The sequence below is a fragment of the Cinclus cinclus genome, chromosome 28, assembly GCF_963662255.1.
Source record: "Cinclus cinclus chromosome 28, bCinCin1.1, whole genome shotgun sequence".
Taxonomy (NCBI): Eukaryota; Metazoa; Chordata; class Aves; order Passeriformes; family Cinclidae; genus Cinclus; species Cinclus cinclus.
Window position 1 is genome coordinate 3357670 of NC_085073.1, and position 18424 is coordinate 3376093.

The following is an 18424-nucleotide window of genomic DNA, read 5'->3' on the forward strand; positions in this document are numbered from 1 at the left end:
GATCCAGAGTCTAATTTGGAGGGAGCGCTGGAGCTCTGGGCAGCACCAGGGGCTCACAAACCCTGGCTCTGTGCTCGGCGCTGCTCAGGGTTTGCGTTTTGGACGAGCCAGAACTCCCAGTTCCCGTTTGATAACCGGTTTGTTCTGTCGCTGGGAGACACGCCCTCCCTCTGTAAATGTTACAGATCAGGCGTATCTGATCCATTATTCACTAACTGCTGCTGCTTCCCACTTCCAGCTCCTATTAGAGGGAGCGCTGATGCCAGAAATGTCACGGTGGCACCGTGTGACAGGTGGTATTGATTCAGCGCCGTTGGGTTTTAATGTCACTCCCGTTCAGTGGGACACACGGCGAGTGCACACGGATTCCCAGCAGTGGGGCAGGTCAGGACAGCAGCTCCCAGCAAGCCCCGTGCCAGGCACTGGGATTTAGGAATTACGTCGGGAATTGTGCTGCAGACCTCGACATTTGAGTATCTGCTCTGAGCTGCTTTAGCACTGTCATTACAGTTTTTATGATTCACAGGATGGTTTGGGTTGGAAGGATCTTAAAAGCCCATCTCATCCCACCCCTGCCATGGGCAGGGACATCTTCCACTGTCCCAGGCTGCTCCGAACCCTGATGTCCAGCCTGGCTTGGAACACTTCCAGCAATGGGGCAGCCACAGCCAGGGCCTCACCACCCTCACAGAAAACAATTTCTTTCGTAAAAGAAACTAAATTGCAACTATAAACCATAAGATTAAATTCTGAGGTTTCATGGCAGGTTTACAGAAGACAGTGAGAAGGGAAGTGACACTGGGTGTCACAGAGGGAACAGTCAGGAGCAGAACCCTGCTCTGCCCATTCCCTCCCTTTCACTTTTTGCAGGGTATTCCCTTTTGGCAGAATAGCTGACAGTTTGGGGAAGCTGCTCACAGCCTCTTAAGTCTGATGCACAAAGTGCATAGAAAACCCAAGGGAACACGTGCCCAAAATCTGGAACTGCCCATTCACAGGAGTCATTGTCCAGCGTCCTGCTCCTGCCATTCCTGCACCCTCACCGAGAGCCTGTGGAGGATCCTGCAGCACATCCCATCTCCCTGTGAGAGGACACTGCTAAACACTGAGCACTGTAACAACGGCCTCTCTGCCACCAAGGGTGTTGGCCACAAAAGCTGAGACTGACCCAGTCACTGCTGCTGCCAGACTCTGAATTGCTGCATCCACTGGCCTGACATGACCCAAGCCTCCAAAAGGGTTTTGGTTTAATTTTCCTTGCTGTCTCAAAGCAGGTAGTCTGCCAAGAAGCCAAGCAAGGCCCAGCCCTGTGCCTGATAAACATCTCCCGATCTGGATTTCCCAAGCTTTTGGGAAAGTTAAGCAACTGTCACAGAAGGCTATTTCTATACATATTCTATATGTATTATTCTGTGGAGAGCTGCACAGAGCCCTGTGCCACGAAATGGAGCCGAGGGCTGGAGCAGCAGAGCATCCACCACTCCCCACAGGACAGTCAAAAATAAAAACTCATTCATCTGGGAGATGTCACAAAGCACTGTCATTGTTTATTCTAAGTAACATCAGCTCCCATCTTCAAAGTGGTGCTGAATGATTCCAATTGCTAAATGAACTCAGGAAAAGCAAAGACAACAACCCAGACTTTGTGTGCAGGGGTTGCTGAGGCATTGGATCCCTTGGGCTGGGGGAAGAAGGGAGCATTCCTTCCACCTGGGAGAGAAGCCCCAGGAAGCAGAGGCTCACTGCTCAACGGCCACTGGAGATAACAAAAAGTGTTACAGGGTTCACTCCTGGCCGTTCATTCAAAGTAACAAACAGCCATGAAATGTCAATGGTCAGAAGATAAGTGGTTTCTGAACTCCCTCCATGCAGGTTTCTTTGTAAATCAGTATCTGTGACTTGGGAGACAAGCTATCACTAGCAGCTCCCTTTCATGTCTTTCCAATCAAAAATTTCCTAGTTTATAAAGTGCCAAAAAGTTATAGGCAACCCATTTTGCTGATAGCAAAATTCAGTTTTAAACTTGTCTGCAATGATGCACTGAATCTTTTTCAAGCTAGGAAAAAAGTAAATTCTTTCAAGCACTGAGGAGGACAATGTTATGTATGATGAAGGATTAAGGTTGCACCCCAAAATCTCACACACACAAAAAAAAAAATCACGCCAGCATCACATTCAGCCTCTAAGAGAAGAGCTCGGCATTGAAATGCCTGCAGGGAAAGTAGTGAACAATTAGAATTGAAAAATAATTTGGTGACACAGCACCAACTAATGAAGCACAGTGAAATGTCAAGTATCACATACAGATGAAGGAAAACAACTGGGCAAAGCAGAAATGTCCATAAATGAAGAAATGTCCTACAACTATAAATTTCTCTAAATTCAAGGTAAGTAAAACAGGAGTGTATCACTGATATCAGAGTAGCTGGAATTAAAAGCTGTACCTCATTATATAATTATTCATTTGATAATCCATAAGTGAGTGGCATTGCAAACATGCAATACTACATTGCAAACATCGTGTGAAATGAACAGAAATACTTCGTGTAAAAAGTGCTAAGTGTCTTCATTACCAGGGACAGGTTTGTACAGAAGAGAGCACAGCTCTGACACAGAGCCTGTGCTCTGGGATGTGTTCAAAGCAAAGCTGGGTGTTCCCAAGAACCCAGTTGTGACAAACAGCTCTTCCCCCACCATCCCCTGTCCTGGGGCTGTTGGGATCAGCAGCCAGGCCTGGAACACCCCATGGTTTGGTTCCAGACCAAAGCACAGCTGGGGCCACGTGCTGCCCCTCACCTCCTCCACGGGACACAGCTGAGCGCTGACCTGCAGGGATGCAGAAGGGTTTGATTTCAGCTTATCACAAGCACCTACAGAGACTCTCAGGCTGTCACACAAACCCCACTTTACTGCAGTCTACAAGTTTTTCTAGAAGCAGCGGTGTTTTAAAAATGTGAGTTTATTTTTTCTGTTTTATTTTAGTGAACTCTTAACACAATGCTTAACAGAAATAATTTGCTCAGAAAAGAAAGGCTGAATATTTTTTTTTAAATTATTTCCATCTTGAAGACACTACCTTCCTTTGCCATCATCTTCCAGCCCAAGCATGTTTGCACAGGTGAGGTCTGTGCCACCTGTGTGTACAATTCCAAGGTGGCAGGGTCACTGTGTTTCCTTCATGCAACAGCATCAGCACAACAATGAGAGGTGAGAACATTTGCACGCACAAAAGGGAAGTAAACACTGCACAGAACTCCTGTATTAAGTCTCAACTGGAGAAGATGGTAAAGTCCAAAGTCCCAAATACTCATCTGGGCAAAAGGTGAGCCTGAGAAGACTTTTACCTGTTGATACTCTGAATCTGAGCCAGGCAAGCACCTGAACAGCAGAATTCTCTTCCTACACCTGCAGCTGTGTGTGTACAGAACTGAAATTAAATATCCTGTTGGCAGCAAGCTCCTAGGTCAATACAGAAAAGCTGTAAAGACAGGAAAAAGTTAAGACTTCAATTGTTATTTAAATTTGTATTGACTAAACACCTTTTAGGAGTCATAACATTTGTCACAACCACATTAAAAACGATTGCATTTATCCACTAAAGAACTTGTTAGCAGTTCAGTGTAAATTCTCATTGTTACCTCAGCTCTCCCCTCAAGAGGCAACAACAGCCACCAAGTAAACAAGGATCCAAGTGTGGAAAGCCTTCCCCAGGAAACCTTCCACTGCCTGCACGGGGAGGACATCCAAGGCAGGCCTTGGACAGGCCTATCTATGTCCTCTTTAAGGACTCTGACTGTGACAGTTCTCACACCAGCTGAGCTTTCCCACTGCACTGCAGGCAGCTTTAAATACAATGAAACAGAATCATTTCAGTTTGGGGAAAATCCTGATGAAGAGAATCATGCTGATGAATATAAAACAAACGACAATGAGCATTATCCACAGCAGCCAGTTGACAGATTTCTTGGCGTGCTGTTCCAGGCGGTCAGACTCGTCCTTGAGCTTCTCAAAGTTCTGGTCTGCCATCCTGAGGGAGTGTGTCAGTGTCTGTGGAGCAAAGAGAACAAGCAGCGTCAGCTTCCTCCAAGAGAGAAAAGATTCAGCTGCAGGCAGGTGTTGCCCCCAGTCTCCCCACTCCAATGCCACCTGGAATCAGGCTACAGGATTTCACGTATCAGCCCTTGAACCTTGTGGGTTGCAAAACTGAGGGGTCACAGCTCAACATGCGCTACCTGGTTGTCCTGTTTGATCACGTTCTGGGCAGCCAGAGTGTTGTTCTTGAGGCTGCGAGCCAAGCTGAGCATTTCCTCAGCCAGCTTCTCCTGCATGTCCTGGTGGTGCTGAAGCACAGCATCCAGCTCCACTGCTGACTGCTTCTCATCTGATGTAAAGCCTCTGCAAGAGCACAAGGGAAAAAGAGGGATTTACACTTCCTTGTGGGTCAATCTCACAAGTTTCCTTGGATTTTACATCTCTACAAGACAGCAAGGCCCACTGAGCCAGCTGAAGCCATTATATTTTGGTTTCTATGAGCAGACACTTCACCTAATTTAAAGCCTCTCTGGGATTTAATGGTCATTGGGAAAACAGTTCCCAAAACACTGAGAACTTGAATGAGAAATTTTGACTTACTTTCTCTTCCTTATGTTCAACTCCTCAGAATCTGGAAAAATAAAAAAAGCGTTTAGCATCTTATAAATTCCCATGGAATCACAGGTTGAAGAAACAAGTAAGGGATTTTTGGATATCCAAACCCTACATAGGCACTACCCCATGGGTGTCAAATGCCTACCTGCTTTCTGCAGGGAAAAGAGGACACCCAACATGAAAAGAGGGGGAAAAACCCCAGCTGAATCACATCCCTGAGGGCAGAGTTTCAGCCCGTGTGTCTCAGTGTTCTTTCAGGACACGTTAGATTGGCCCAGCTCCAGCCGCTCTAACGGTAGCCATAGAAACCTCAAATTAATTCCTCCCAGTTCCCTACGTGAATAACATGGCTGTGTATTCCAGAGGAACTGAACAACACCTACTCAAAGCACCCAAGATCACATGGTTTACTGAGAGCAGAAGGGAACAGGCACAAAACAAATTGCCCCTGCTAATTCTGTAATTAGAATGTCTGTTTCTGCATGAATGCTACAAAAAGAGCTTCCTGCAAGTCCCTGCCACCATTGATAACAACACTTCTGCCTTCATCTGTCAGTGTTTTTGGTTTAGTTTGTTTTTAAAATCTGCTGTTTTGAAAAGAAGTGAGGCACTAAATTAAAAGTACACTTTGGGAAATCTTGAACACCTGACCTCCCTCTTCCCCTCCCTGTAAGACTCAGGTTGACTACAGTTAAGAGGAAAAAAAACAGATCAAACTTACCATCAGCAGCCAGGGGGTCCTGGAAGGACAATGAGAACCAAAACTGCAGATTACATAGGGCCAGTGATAAAGGACAGCCTTGCAGGCCTGGCAGAGTACAGGATTTCAAGATAAAGAGGTGACTCCCCACCCAGCCCACGACAGCTCTGAGACACAGCCACCCAAGGCAGCTGAACACAAGCAGGACAAGCTGTAAGGCAGCAGCACAGCAGCAGCAGCACTGGACGTACTGTGCCAAGCAGCTCGCTCCTCATCTGGCCCGTGCAGCGCGCCTTGGTCTGCAGGTGGACGGTTTTGGTGGCCGGGATTCTCTCCTTGGCCGTCGTCGGGGTGCGCCCAGGAGCCAGCAGCTGGTTTGCCAGAGCCTTTTCTGTCGATGAAGACTGGGAGTGGGGAGAAGCAGGGAACAGTCATGGATATGGCACTCCGCAGTGTGAGGCACCTGCGGTGTGACCCACGAGGGTGGGGGTGCAATCCCAACATGAAGTCAGCCTGAACAGCAGCACTGACTGCACCTCACTGACCAAAACCCAGCTTATTGAAATTTCACAGCTCTCCAGGTGCACCTGGGACCACCCCAGAGAAGGACAGTACCTGCACTTGCATCTCCCAACAAAGGAGCGAGAAAGATGAACGCAACATATACTTTGCTTTTGAAAAGAAGTTTCATACAATACCTCCTTTTAACAAAACATGAATCCGATATATTTATTCAGGATTTTATAGTGAATGCCTAATAAGGCTTTGACAACTTATTTTGAGATGCAAGATAGAAGTAAGCGTAGGAACCAGACAACAGGTGAATATAAACACAGAATACTGGAGGCTTTTCAAGCTGAAACTAGTAGATCTTACCAATTTTTCAGCTTCTAGGAGTCCCTTCAGGAAGTCCACTTTACGAGTGTATTCGTTCAGCAGTTCAGGGGCTGGCTTGCTGTTAGAATTTAAAGATACTAATATGAAAACCAAAAGTTAACAGCATTTTCTAGTATTCTACTTTCCAAACGAAATAATAATAAAAACTTAAAAACCACGTGATTCTTCAAAGAAGCAGAAATATCCTCAGGTTGGGAATACACTTACAACCCTCTGCAAATCACCTTTTCCAAGGCAGGGAGGATTTAGGGCTCAGGTGTTTCCACAGGGAAGCACACACTGCCATGGTGTTTGTGGGCTATGGCTGACTTCCAGGTAAGATATTATCGAATCACAGCATCATTAATATCACAAAAGACCTCCAAGACCACCAAATCCAACCTTCGACTGAATGCCCCATTCCCACTAGCCCATATTGCAAAGTGCCACATCTGCTCTCTTTTGAACACTTCCAGGAGTGGTGACTCGACCACATCCCTGAGTAGCCCGTTCCAGTGTTTTACCACTTTCACTGAAGGAATTTTTCCGGGTATCCTCGAAGGTGTTTTCCCTGAAGTACAAACCCCACAGCGGGCACCCAGGGGCTCAGAGCGCTCACCTGGCCTGCTTCTTCAGCTCCCGGAGCATGTCCTCCAGAGCAGCCACATACTGAGGGCAAAAACAACACTTTAAGCGACAGCATTAAGGAGAAATGCCCTGTCCGGCCAAGGCCGAGTTTATCACCACAGCGCTCCCCGTCTCGGTTACTGAGGGCCGGACGTGTTGCTGCGGGGCAGAGGGGCGGGACGGCCTCACCTTCTCCAGCCGCCACTCCTCGGGGTCCCGCCGCTCCGCCGCCAGCGCCTCGCACCGGCTCAGGAGCCGCATCAAGTTCAGTTCCAGCCGCGTCGCGGCCATGCTGGCACCGGAACTCGCCTCAGCGCCGGGCGCCATCTTAGGGCGGGGCGCGGGGTGGGGCGGGAAGCGCCGGGCGGGCCGTGACCGCCCTGATTTATTAAAAAAAAAAAAAAAAAAAAAAAACGAAAAAACAAAACCAAAAAACTTCCCGCGAATCCAACGCCCGCACACGGGCACAGAGGCAGCTGGGGCAGCGCTGTGGGCGAGCTGAGCTCTTCCCTCACTCCAACATGGCGCAGCGCCGTGAGGGGCCGGGGCACGGCCGCGGCTTCAAGGTGCCGATGGGGGAGTGCAGCTTGCCCTCAGGTGTGGCCCTGCACTGAGAGGAGGCGGCTCCGCACAGCACACCCAGCGTGGGAGCTCCGCCTTCGCTCCAGGGGCACCAAAATCCTCCTCTTGTGACAACACAGCCGCGTTAGTGCTTCCTGTTTCCCCGTCCTTTATCAATACTCCATAAAAACAGTAACCGGATTAAAGGCTTCCTTCGGAATAAATTGCTTGTTAGACAGACACCGATAAACTACCACATGTATTTTTTAAAAGTGCAATGTTTTAATAAACGTTTTTATACATGTTGGTCTCAGTTAAGGCTATTACCGCATTAACAGTTCTGTAAACCACAGAGAAAATTGTCATAACATCATACAAAACATTAAGGCAACACCCATTGACCTAAACTCACTGTTGGTCCCATGAGAGTCCATTGTAAGGCAAATGGAAAAGGCACAGCAGCGGAATAGGGGGACTTTGTTTTCTGTACACTCAACCCATGTATTTTATTCAACGTTAAGCTTCATTTTCTTTGCAAGGTTTTAATTTAAAGTGGAGAATATTTGCTTAAAACAACCTTGCTTAACCCTTACAGTACTGTACATTTCTGGGCTGCCTTCCCTGCAGCCACTTAAAAGACCATGAACAAGTTCACAGCCTTCAAAGGGTTAAAGCCAAAGCTGTGGTCAACTTCAAGAAGAGTCCAGAGAGCTGAAGAAGAATTTCACTTCTCCACACAGGGAATGTGAGAGTAAGGGTCCGAGAACCTGCGTTTGAGTTTTGCTGTGGGCTCGTATTCATCCCCGAGTTCCTGAGCGTGGGCCAGGGCAGAGCCTTGTGCAATGTACACCGAGTGGATGCTGTCAGTCCGCCTCGCTGGCTGCTCCCTCCGCTGCACCATCTGAGACTCTTCCTTAGCCAAAACCTTATCCTGGGATTCTGTACATATTAACAGCCCGGGAGGAAGTTTTATGTTTGCTGTTGGCATCACTGGAGTTCGACGGGGCACTTTAATCTTGGACAGTGTTAAGGAGTATCTGCGCCTTGAAGCCAGGGATGCAGAGTAAGAATTTGAAGAGGTTTGCGGGAGAGAAGGCACTTTGCAAATGTCTTTGGCAGGCACGCTGGAGCTCTGAGCACAGCAGTGTAATCCAATAATTGCTTTAAAGAAATAAGATACTTAGAGACTGATAGCAGGCCTAAAATGTAACTCGATATGAGCCACTATGACCAGTTAGTGTTTGGTCACCTGGCTGTATGCAGTGAAAGGTGTAGAATAAAAAAAAGCACTTACTACCTTAATACTGACCTTCGGTATCCATCCGGCCTGGTTTGTCCTCCAGCAGGCTCTCTGTGCTGGCAGAGGTCTCTGAGTCCACGTTTTCCTCATCAGAGCCTCGCTGGTCGAGCTCAGGTAAGCGGTAAGTGATGTCCTCCCTGCATCAAACACAGGCACAAGCATCTTTTATGCAGCTCATGTTCAGAGGTAGAGCATGTAGTCATTAACTATTAATGCCCGTGGTATTTTCTCTCAGCTGGTGCTTTGTGTTTTCCAATTCCCCCTCGTAAAGGCCTGAAGAACAGAGTTAGATCCTTTTGGACAAAGGATATCCTGCTTTACTATCTGTGTTGCCTCCAAGTGCAAAGGGCATGGCCTGACCAGGTAAAGGGGGACTTACTTTTCTTCTTTTATTGACTGTATGCGATCGATGAGAATCTCCTTCTCCCGGTTGTTGGCTTCAGAAACGTCCTCCTCTTCATGCACCGAGTCCAGCTCTGAGGTGCCACTGTCATTTCCTTTGACCTGAGAGCTTTTACTCTGCAAGACAGATTCACACATAACACTTGTCAGTCAAGCACCTACACCTGTCTGCAAGTTTCAGAGTGGAAGACAAATGAGTAGGTCAAAGGAGAGGATGATGGAACTGAATGAAGAGTTGTTAGTTATCCATACAAATGTTTCAAAAAGTAAGAGAAAATTTCCTATTCACCTGATTTCCAGGATTTTGTTATCTTTTTTTCATCTGTCAGGCTCAGCTCAGTTTTAGTAGTCATTTAATGAGTAATATTATTACATCCAATGTAAGTTACATACAGTGTCTATAAAATACCAGGTGATGACAGAACAAGCCAGCAGCCCTGCATGCAGTCTGGAGAGGAAGCTGCACCAGTACATGCAGTCCTGATTGTTCAAAAGAGTGTTCAAAACTGAGTTACAATCCGTGTAAGTATTTTAGTCATGCAAGAGTACCATAAGAAAAACCCATGCACTGGAGCCAGGCAGTTGTACATACCAGCTTCCCCTCATAAGGGGAAGAGAACCCAAGTTTTATAGGCCAGAGCTAGAGAGAGATGGAAACCAAATTCACTATATGCAGCCTCTGATCAGACACAGTTTGGTTTGTCTTAATCAGTACAAAAAACCCCAAAGAGTAAATGTATTTTCCCTCCTCGAATGCAGCATATTTTTGCACACCAGCCATCTCTGGAATAAAGGAACTCTTTTGCCATGTCAGACACTCAATTTTAGTTCCACTGACAGAATTACATGAGAATAGATTTTGACCAGCACAAAAGCAGATTCCCACCCCTGCACCCTTCATTTATCAGAACTTCAGTGTAGCTTTATATTTAGCTCCTACCTACAGCTTTGGGCAGTTGTTCTTTTCCAACTGATTTTTGACTCACTGAATGGATGGACAGAAGTAGCACTCCCTCCCCAAGAAGTTAGTGTTTTATTTCAACACTTACCGTGTTCTGCCGAAGCAACGAGAGCCGTCGGAATGCGAAGCTCTCTGCTGCTTCCAGCTGATTGATTTCTTCCATTTTTATCTTGTACTTCCTTATCTGCTCCTTTATGAGCATCTCTACACACCTGTGAGTAAGGCAAGAGCATATTGAGCTGCCTCATCCCATGAAGGTTCTAAAACAACCATGGTGGGATGGGATGCTGCTCCTGGCCTGGGGGTGTTCGTCACACACACGTGGCTGGAGCATGACCACAGCGTCCCAGCCCATCCCTCACAGCAGCACTGCATGGTAACGGGTGAAGAGGCCAACACAGCAGGCACAACAGCACAGGAAATGGTGACAGGTAATGGCACGTGTTCCTGCTGGGACCACCAGAGCCTCCCACGCTGGCTGTACACAGTGGTGAGCAGACAGACATTACCATGGCTGCTAACAGCTCTAGCTGCTTCTACCTGTTGTCCCTGTGCAGGCACAGGCTGGCAGAGACACAATGAGCCTGCAACTGCCCTTCTCCACCTCTATGGCCCCAGGGGTCAGTAAGAAGTTACATAAAGCTGTGATTTTTCAAACTCTGTTTTCAAGGCCAGCCATGCAGTGAGGATGGTGAGGGGCTCTCACAGCCAGAGTTGCTGAAGGGTGAGGAGAACAGAGAGGGTCAAGGACAGAGCCTTCTTCAATTCAAAGAACAATGCAGAAGAAATCATCAGGGGGTTTCAAGTATGCAGGAGACAGTTTAATTCTATATCATATTGTTTATTATGCCTTGCATCTCAGCAAAATAGATGATCAGGGTACAAGCCCCCGAAAAGATAAATTATCTTGATGTAAAACACAAACCTGACAGTTAAGACATAGATCACCCTACTTTATGCTTAGTAAAATGGAGACAGGTGGAAGGTCTGAGAGGGGTGTATGAATTGGCAGCACTGGCAGAGCTAGAATTCAACAATTCTTGAACCTCAGCTTGATACGAATGAAGTTGTAACAAATACAGGTAGTGGTACTGACCTTCCTCCCCATTCCACAGCACTGCTTCTCAGCAGACTGGCAAAACTTACATGGTTGTTTTTGAAACATCCTTCATGCTGGTCAAGGGGTCAGAAGTATCAGGACAGCGCAAGAGGCACGGAGCAAACACGATGGCCAAGGCATTTGGGGACATGCGGTTCACATCTTCTATCAAAGCCACTCTGAAATTCAACATGCAGGAAAAGAGATTTTTAAACCTTTTTAAGCCTGTTCCAGAATACAAAGACACTGATCACACCTTGCCAGAGTTCCCTAACAAGATGAAAGGAGGCCTATTGGACACTTGGTATGTATAGCAGTCCAAAGAAGCTTTACAATTATTTCATACCTACTAAGTAGACAAGATTTCACGTATCAAAGGATCAGGGAGTCACCCAGGTTAAGACAGTCTGGTAGCTACTCAAAAGCATGTCTGGTGGTTCAGTGTCTTCTCTTCAAAAATCCATTTTGCCCATGTTCAGAGGGCTGCTTGGAAAATTCTCAGGTTCCTTGGGTAAGGGCAGTGCCTTTACCAGCAATGTTTATCCCTGTTCCTGGGACTGGCATATGTCTATCCTCAGTTCACTACAAGCCGCTCTGTCTAAATCCTTGTGCTCAGATGACTGACCAAGGCTTTGAGATCCACCTTGTCTTCAAAGTTGTTCTTACCTGGTTTGATCCACATATACCAGGTGGTAGCAGTAACCACACACCTGTTCATGAGCACAAATACCAGCTTCAATTCTTTCATTTCTAAACTAGCAGCACAATCCTCACACGGACACTGAAGGTGTTTAACACTTTAGAAAGCTTCCAAGAAGCATTTAGAATCACAGTTTCTCTACAAATGAAGAAGTTAAACTCATTACTTGACAAGATGGAAGATGAGTCGTTCCAAGGTATTGTGATTTGCTTGTGGGAGCTGTTCCAGGACACTGTAAATGGCACAGAGTTGCTCCTGTTTCTCTGGCAGTTCTGCACAAAGGGAGAAAACACAAGATATTAATTGCTGTGCAGGGCTAGTGGAAAGCTAAAAATTCCTAAATTCTGCTAAGTCTTACTGTCATTTAATTTTGCAACTGTTATAACTGAACGTTGAAGTACCCCTCATGGCACTGCAATTATCCTGCATTTTTAGATGCTGCTGCTGTTAGCAATCATCAGGTGACACACTAAGACCTAAAACACTGCCTTGAGTGCCTTAATCCCACTGAAGTTAAAAGAATCTAGGGATTTAAAGTATCTGTATATCCAGATCTGGTCCAGAATAACAAGAAGAAAAATCCTGCCTGAAAGGAAACTTATTCACATGCTTATATAGTTTTGAGAAAGAGCAGCTGCAAGTGACACATTAAAAATAAAAAAAGAACCCTGAAGCAAGATCAAATAAGGTAGAGGAGAAATTCTCTGGAAAGTGTTTTACGTAAGATGTTTGAAATCATTGTTGTAAGTACACTGGAAGGAACTGTTTAGCCACCATGAGCAGCTTAAGAATTTCTTTTCCCAAGGACACAGTAAGTTAAAGAAGAAATGTTTAAAGAATGGTTTAAAAACCTACCTACAGCTCTGAGAAAATCATTGTACTGTGCCGAGGTCATCAGTGGGTCTGGCAATTCCCTCAGCCACTGCTTAAGGATCCCTGTGATGGTGTGAATAGGGTAATTCTCCAGTTTCACTGAGTTTGGGTCTAAAAAGAAATGTTTTATTTAGAGCAGTTGAATCCTTTGATGTATACAATGAGACCCCATAGAAATAAAATCAGAAACATTCAAAACTGTTCATAGAATCCAAATAGCAATTTAGAAGTTAAAAATAGGCAAAAGATAGCAATTTAAAGGTACTAAACAGCTTTTGGCAGCCAACAAAAATAATGCACAGTCAACAAAAAGCTGTTTTTTAAATGCTAAGAAGTGACAGACACTTTCACATAGAAGAGAACTGCAGGGAAAACTGATATCATGCAATGAAGTGCAAAGGGTGGACAACACTGCCTGACCTTCTTGCAGCAACTGCTTCAGCTCCTTCATCCGATTTGCTGATCCTGATTTCCTGTAGATGCCTTCTGTGTAGAGCCCGTGCATCTCCACGTACTCCAGCAGCTTCTCCATGACCACAGGGACTGAGTTCCTGTCGCTGGTCAGGGCACTCACACACACCCCAAAGTGCCGGGGCTCCGCGTCCTGCTCGCCCTGGGGTCGACAGAGGTGTGATCCCACTGTCAGTTCCCCTTCCCAAGCTAGAAAATGCCATGGCTTCCTGCTACAACTACCTCATGATTGCAGAAACTAGAGCTGAGTGTTCTGTTCTGGCTTGCCTTTGGTCATAAGGCAGATCTGCTGAGCTGCAGCAATAAAGAGCTTTTATGGTTCACATTGCAGGGTTTCTTTATCAGTTTGGCCAACGCTGCACACACACTCTCTGAGAAGGGTTCCTAAATTAGCTCAAGCATCACCTCCTAGAATGCTCTGTTTCTGCAAGAGCAGGGCCCCTCTCTGACTACATGCAGAGAAGAGAACTGTTTAAGCATTTTTTATTCAGTGCCTGGACATTCCCTGTTCATTTATTGAGAAATAAAGGCAGCATTTTGCATGCACCACTTTTGGTACCACAGAGCCCCATCCCAGATCCACAGGCCTAACCTTTTTCCCACAGGAGGTACAGCTGCTCTGGATTTTGGACATGCACTTCTTGTGACAAGTCAGCTTGCAAACTAGAGAAAGGAGAAATTGTTACAAGCATCTAAATCACACTGAAACACTTTGCATCTTGAATTAGCCACTTTCTATGGCCTGCTCCCAGTGCCCACCTGCAGCAGGCAGGTACAAGCAGTCTGCACCCCTGAGGTGTGTTCACTCACCACTGCACAGACAGGCCTTCTCCATGGGCCAGATGTAGGAGGAGCAGTGCTCGCACGACTGCCGGATGCTCACTTGGTAGTTTGTGAACACGTGGCCATTGTGCTCTTCAATCTGGTGAGAGACAGAAAGGAACCAGTGAACTCTTTTTGCCTTTTTAAAATTATTATTATAATATTTAATAAAACCATCTACCCTATCTCAGATTTTCACCTTTTATTTTACAATTACAGCTGAAAGCTTTCACCCTGAAAGCAAATTTCACCCTACCTTAAGGCAGTTAGGTTTGCGGGAATATTTCATAGTTGACTTGCTGCCTTAAAGTTCACCAGTACAATACAAGCACTACAGTTTTGTTATTAATATCTAGTAGTTGTTTTCTTTTAAACAGCCCATGCTCGAGAAAGCCTTTAGACTCTAAAAGAAGCTATGGACAAGCAAGAAAATACTGAGTACCATCTGTCACTGCATGAACAAGATCTCTGCTTTGTGAAAACCAGTTTTATATTGTCACATCTTCATAAAAGAGGTAAGTGAATGAGTATGCAAAACGAATCAGAATGTCAGTACAAAATCAAGCTCTTCAAAGGGTGTTTGTGTTCTGTGAGTGCACCTGAGGACTTGGATTATTGCAAAAAGAAAGCACTTACTGCACGATCTTGTTTCCGTTTCTTCTTCTGGGCTTTGGTTTGCTGTAGTGGGAAACAAGACTGGCCTTAGTCTTTGAAATTCCGACATTCCATTCCTTTTTTTTCCTCCCCTATTGAGTTTCCCAGACTTTACTTCACCTCCAGACATTCGAGACACTATCCTGAAGCTTCAGCTTGGTTTGAGGGTTGTCTGAGCTCACACTATCAACTTCCTAAAAAACAACTGAGCTCACTGCCTGATGACAAAGCAACTCCATCTCTCAAACCTCCAGAGAACTCCTATGTTTTCACCAAAGAAAATGCACACTTTCAGATTCTGAAACTATTAAGTTAAAAAATTAGCAATTCCATAAAGGTGTATCAGCAATCAGAATTTGTTACACACATGATGTGTGTATGGCTAGTGTTTCCCAAAAAAAAAAGAATGCCATGGAAAAGGTTTCTGAGGTAACTAACCTGTGTTTCAACACCCCATAAACCAGTAACAGAATAACTTTCATACCTTGGGCTGCTCAGATTCTTCTTTCTTTGTATATCCTCTGATGAATTCATCCAGAAGGGATAGAAAGAGATTCAAAACCAGCTTGACTTCTTTCTCTTCCCTTTTTTTGGCTAGATTTGTAACTAGGAGCTGGTAATTTTCCACCAGATCTTTATAGCCAACATGGATTTGTCCATTCTAAAGAAGGAAAAATACTTGTCAAACATTCCTTTTTGGTACTTTTGAGACAGTTTCATATTTTCATGTACTTAAGTTCAGAGGTGAAAAAGCACAGCCATGATCAAAGTCAAAGATAACAACCCATGACAGAAACAAGTTAACACTCTTCCCTCCTGCACTGTCCAACAGCACTTGGCTGACACAAAGCAGTGTCAGAAGAATATTGGAAAAGCTGTTGGCTCTTCTCTTTGGTGTTCAAACACAGCAGCATTAAGAGGCTGAAGACAGCAAAATCCATCCATTTCTAAAAATAAATTTATGGCTGAGTGAATGAGAAAAGGAAAACAAAGCAGGCTGCTTGAAATTACAACAGAACTGTAAAATGAGTCTAACATTCAGCTCTGAATTCTATGCTGAGAATTGCTGAACTGCTTTGTTGAAGAGCTGCAGGCCAAGCCTTAAACCTACACACCCAACTCATTTATTGCCTGCCAACTTTCCTTTATTGAGACTTACTACTTACAGGAGCAGAGTACATGGTCTTGATGTTTCCTCTGAACTTCTCTGTGGCTTCAAAAAACAAACATTCAACACCAGACTTCTGGGAGCGTAAGTCATTGATCTAGAAAAAAATACATCTGCATCAGATTTTGTTAAAAAAAGAACATCTGAACAGAGTTAAGATTCAGTGGCTGGGCTTAGTTGTGACCATTCCAATTATTCAAAACAACATTTTTAAATGCACTGTGCTGATGATACAAAACAGGGTAGTCAGGTAGTTGGACTTTAAAGAACTCTCTCTTTACTTACAGCTCTCACTTTTTTTTAATATGAGTTTTGCTGCCCCCTCATTTGTAAACAAAGAACTAACACAAATGCCCTGTATTGTATTTAATTCAATATTATGCATTCAGCAACTTGAGGAAAAGAATAGGAAGGGCCCTAATGCACACCGAACTCAAACCATCCAATCAATTCCCTTTTGCTTTAAATTACACCACAAACTTGCACTGAGAGCAGCAGGGTTTAGAATTCTACACAAACAGTGAACAAAGACTTGAATTGTATCATGGCTGGGAGCCTTTCACCTTGTTTAGGAGGAACTCATCCAGGTGTTTCAGCTCATTGGCGTTTGCAATCTCCCGGACCATGGATGCACGCCAGTTCTGGGACACGCTGGAGATCTTGCTGATCTTTATGGTTCTGTTCTTCTTTGCTTTGCTGCTCTCCTTCCCAGCCTGGGGGCGGCCTGGCTGCCCTGAAGAACCTGCCAAAGAAATGGATCTGTACATTCAAACAGGGTGAGGGAATTCTGCAGCACTGGTTTCCACGCAGAAAAGATCCACTGTGCTGAGGGTTAAATCACCAAACTCACCTTCTAAAACTTTCTGGGTTCCTCCTATGTCTGTGAAGAGGACACAAGACACGAGGGAGAGGCCGTCTCCTTCCTCAATCACATCAGAGTTCTCCTTTGCAATTTTCTTGTCTGGCTTTTTCCCCAAAAGTCTACGCAAAGGGCTTTTGAAAGCAGACCTGAATACAAAAGCAGATACAAGTCTGTCCCATTAGTAATGGAAGCTGGCTCTGCCACAAGAACAGGCTCTTAACAATAACCCACAACAGGATTCACAACTGTAGGGAATATTTAAGGCCCAACCTGCAGAAAAACAGAGCAGCACAAAAAAAGGAAAGACAATGTGGAAGCACACCTGGACTTTCTGGTATTTACAAGATCAGAGCACAACATTCAGCACACACAGAGAGCACCTCACATATCCAAACCATCACTTCTGGCTCGGGAAGTCCTGGGCTGCAGAATGCCAGAGACTGGAACAGACCAGGGAAGCAGCATTACATGTTTGCTGGGTTCTCCAGCTTTTCTCTTGGTGTTGTATTACACTACATGAACCTTTAATCCCAGCTGTAAGTTGGTTCTTATTTTAAAAAGAACCAGTTCACAGAAAGTGTTATGCAAGAAGCAGAGAACCTGTTCCTCAGCAGGGTCAGATATCATGCTCAGAGCAACACATGAAACAGTGACACAGCCACTCGTGCAGCTGATGCCAACTTGTGCCTCTCCACAATCACAGTCTCAAGGTGCCCAGCTCAAACACCAATGGAAAATCTCCTTTTTTTTTTTATTTTCCCAAGGACAGGCCAGTAACACACACAAGCCATACTTGGCATCCCCTTGCTGACTCGCTGGCTGCACGGGAATGGCCGAGTCCGAGGTAGGGAAGTGGTCACTGGGCTTCTTCTGCACAGGGTATTTCTTGTTGCCTTTTTCTTCTTCAATTGGATCAGGTGATGGCTGCAGGAGAGAGGAGGAGTCAAAAACTGCATTTTGAGTAACACAGATTCTTTAAATGGTTTTAAAAGCTAGAATGGTGAAGTTTGGTTCATTAAGACAAAACATTTTACCCAATAGATATTAGCTTCCTAATACAAGAGCCAAGAATATTTAATGCTTTGATCAAGGATCCATTTAATAAAAATTAGGTTTTCAAATTACTGTATAATATTTCCCGATGACTGTTTTTACATGGGTATCAAAAGAAAAATAACCTGAAGGAACACAGAAACACACTACGGACAATTATTTACAAGTCTTTAATATTTATAAACAATTAAGTATAAATATACACAATCAGTACCTGGTTCATGGCAACAGTCTGAGCCAATGTTGAGAGATCACTTAATGAAGCTGAACTCCCCTTCTTCCTGTAGTAAGATGAGTTTCAGAATACATATTTTAATAAAGTCTGTGGCCTCTTCACATCTTTTAAATAACCCACATATCAACACTACATCTGAGTCAGAACCCCAATCAGCTCTTGCAATTTACTTTTAAATGCAAAATGTACTGGAGAAGTGAAAAAGCGTGGGAATGTCAGATTTCCTGCCATATCAGAGGGATGATGCTTGCAAGCTGCAGGTCACTAAAACCTTGATTTCTATGGGCAAAAGACACATGAAAATAAACTCCAGACACTATTTCAACTAGTGGCCTGACTGTCCCTTTTAACAAAGCCAGGCAGGCTTTGCATCTTTTGTGAGCTTCTAAAAACATTCTGCCCATAAAGATTCA

The 18424-nt window shown here is 44.9% G+C and overlaps 2 protein-coding genes across 3 annotated transcripts in view; both read right to left on the bottom strand.

Moving 5' to 3' along the window:
* Positions 1 to 3005: 3005 nt before the first annotated feature.
* On the bottom strand, positions 3006 to 7223 carry USE1 (unconventional SNARE in the ER 1). 2 transcript variants are annotated; one of them, XM_062509922.1, is made up of 8 exons: positions 7040 to 7223; positions 6843 to 6892; positions 6224 to 6302; positions 5599 to 5751; positions 5369 to 5387; positions 4633 to 4663; positions 4233 to 4395; positions 3006 to 4047 (listed from the first exon to the last, which is right to left on the bottom strand). In XM_062509922.1, exons 1-8 carry the CDS (start codon positions 7175 to 7177, stop codon positions 3865 to 3867), a joined length of 816 nt encoding a protein of 271 aa, XP_062365906.1. In that variant the 5' UTR covers positions 7178 to 7223; the 3' UTR covers positions 3006 to 3864. The 2 variants fall into 2 exon arrangements, with proteins under 2 accessions (XP_062365906.1, XP_062365908.1); XM_062509924.1 differs by lacking the exon at positions 5369 to 5387 and having other exon boundaries at positions 4633 to 4655; positions 5590 to 5751.
* A 458-nt stretch (positions 7224 to 7681) lies between these two features.
* The window catches only part of MYO9B (myosin IXB), a 37822-nt gene continuing 27079 nt past the window's right edge, over positions 7682 to 18424 (bottom strand). Inside the window, 17 exon segments of the mRNA XM_062509897.1 lie at positions 7682 to 8572; positions 8706 to 8848; positions 9091 to 9230; positions 10163 to 10286; positions 11221 to 11352; positions 12040 to 12145; positions 12729 to 12857; positions 13167 to 13359; positions 13810 to 13880; positions 14028 to 14139; positions 14676 to 14717; positions 15178 to 15354; positions 15860 to 15958; positions 16425 to 16603; positions 16712 to 16869; positions 17517 to 17647; positions 17991 to 18057. Coding sequence (XP_062365881.1) covers positions 8136 to 8572; positions 8706 to 8848; positions 9091 to 9230; positions 10163 to 10286; positions 11221 to 11352; positions 12040 to 12145; positions 12729 to 12857; positions 13167 to 13359; positions 13810 to 13880; positions 14028 to 14139; positions 14676 to 14717; positions 15178 to 15354; positions 15860 to 15958; positions 16425 to 16603; positions 16712 to 16869; positions 17517 to 17647; positions 17991 to 18057 — 2440 coding nt within the window. The 3' untranslated portion in view covers positions 7682 to 8135.

Coding starts and splice junctions, on each gene's coding strand:
- USE1 (XM_062509922.1), bottom strand. CDS start 7,177: ATGGCGCCCGGCGCTGAGGCGAGTTCCGGTGCCAGCATGGCCGCGACG. Junction 6,893..7,039: donor AGGAGTGGCGGCTGGAGAAG/GTGAGGCCGTCC, acceptor TTTTGCCCTCAG/TATGTGGCTGCTCTGGAGGA. Junction 6,303..6,842: donor GAGCTGAAGAAGCAGGCCAG/GTGAGCGCTCTG, acceptor AAATTCTAACAG/CAAGCCAGCCCCTGAACTGC.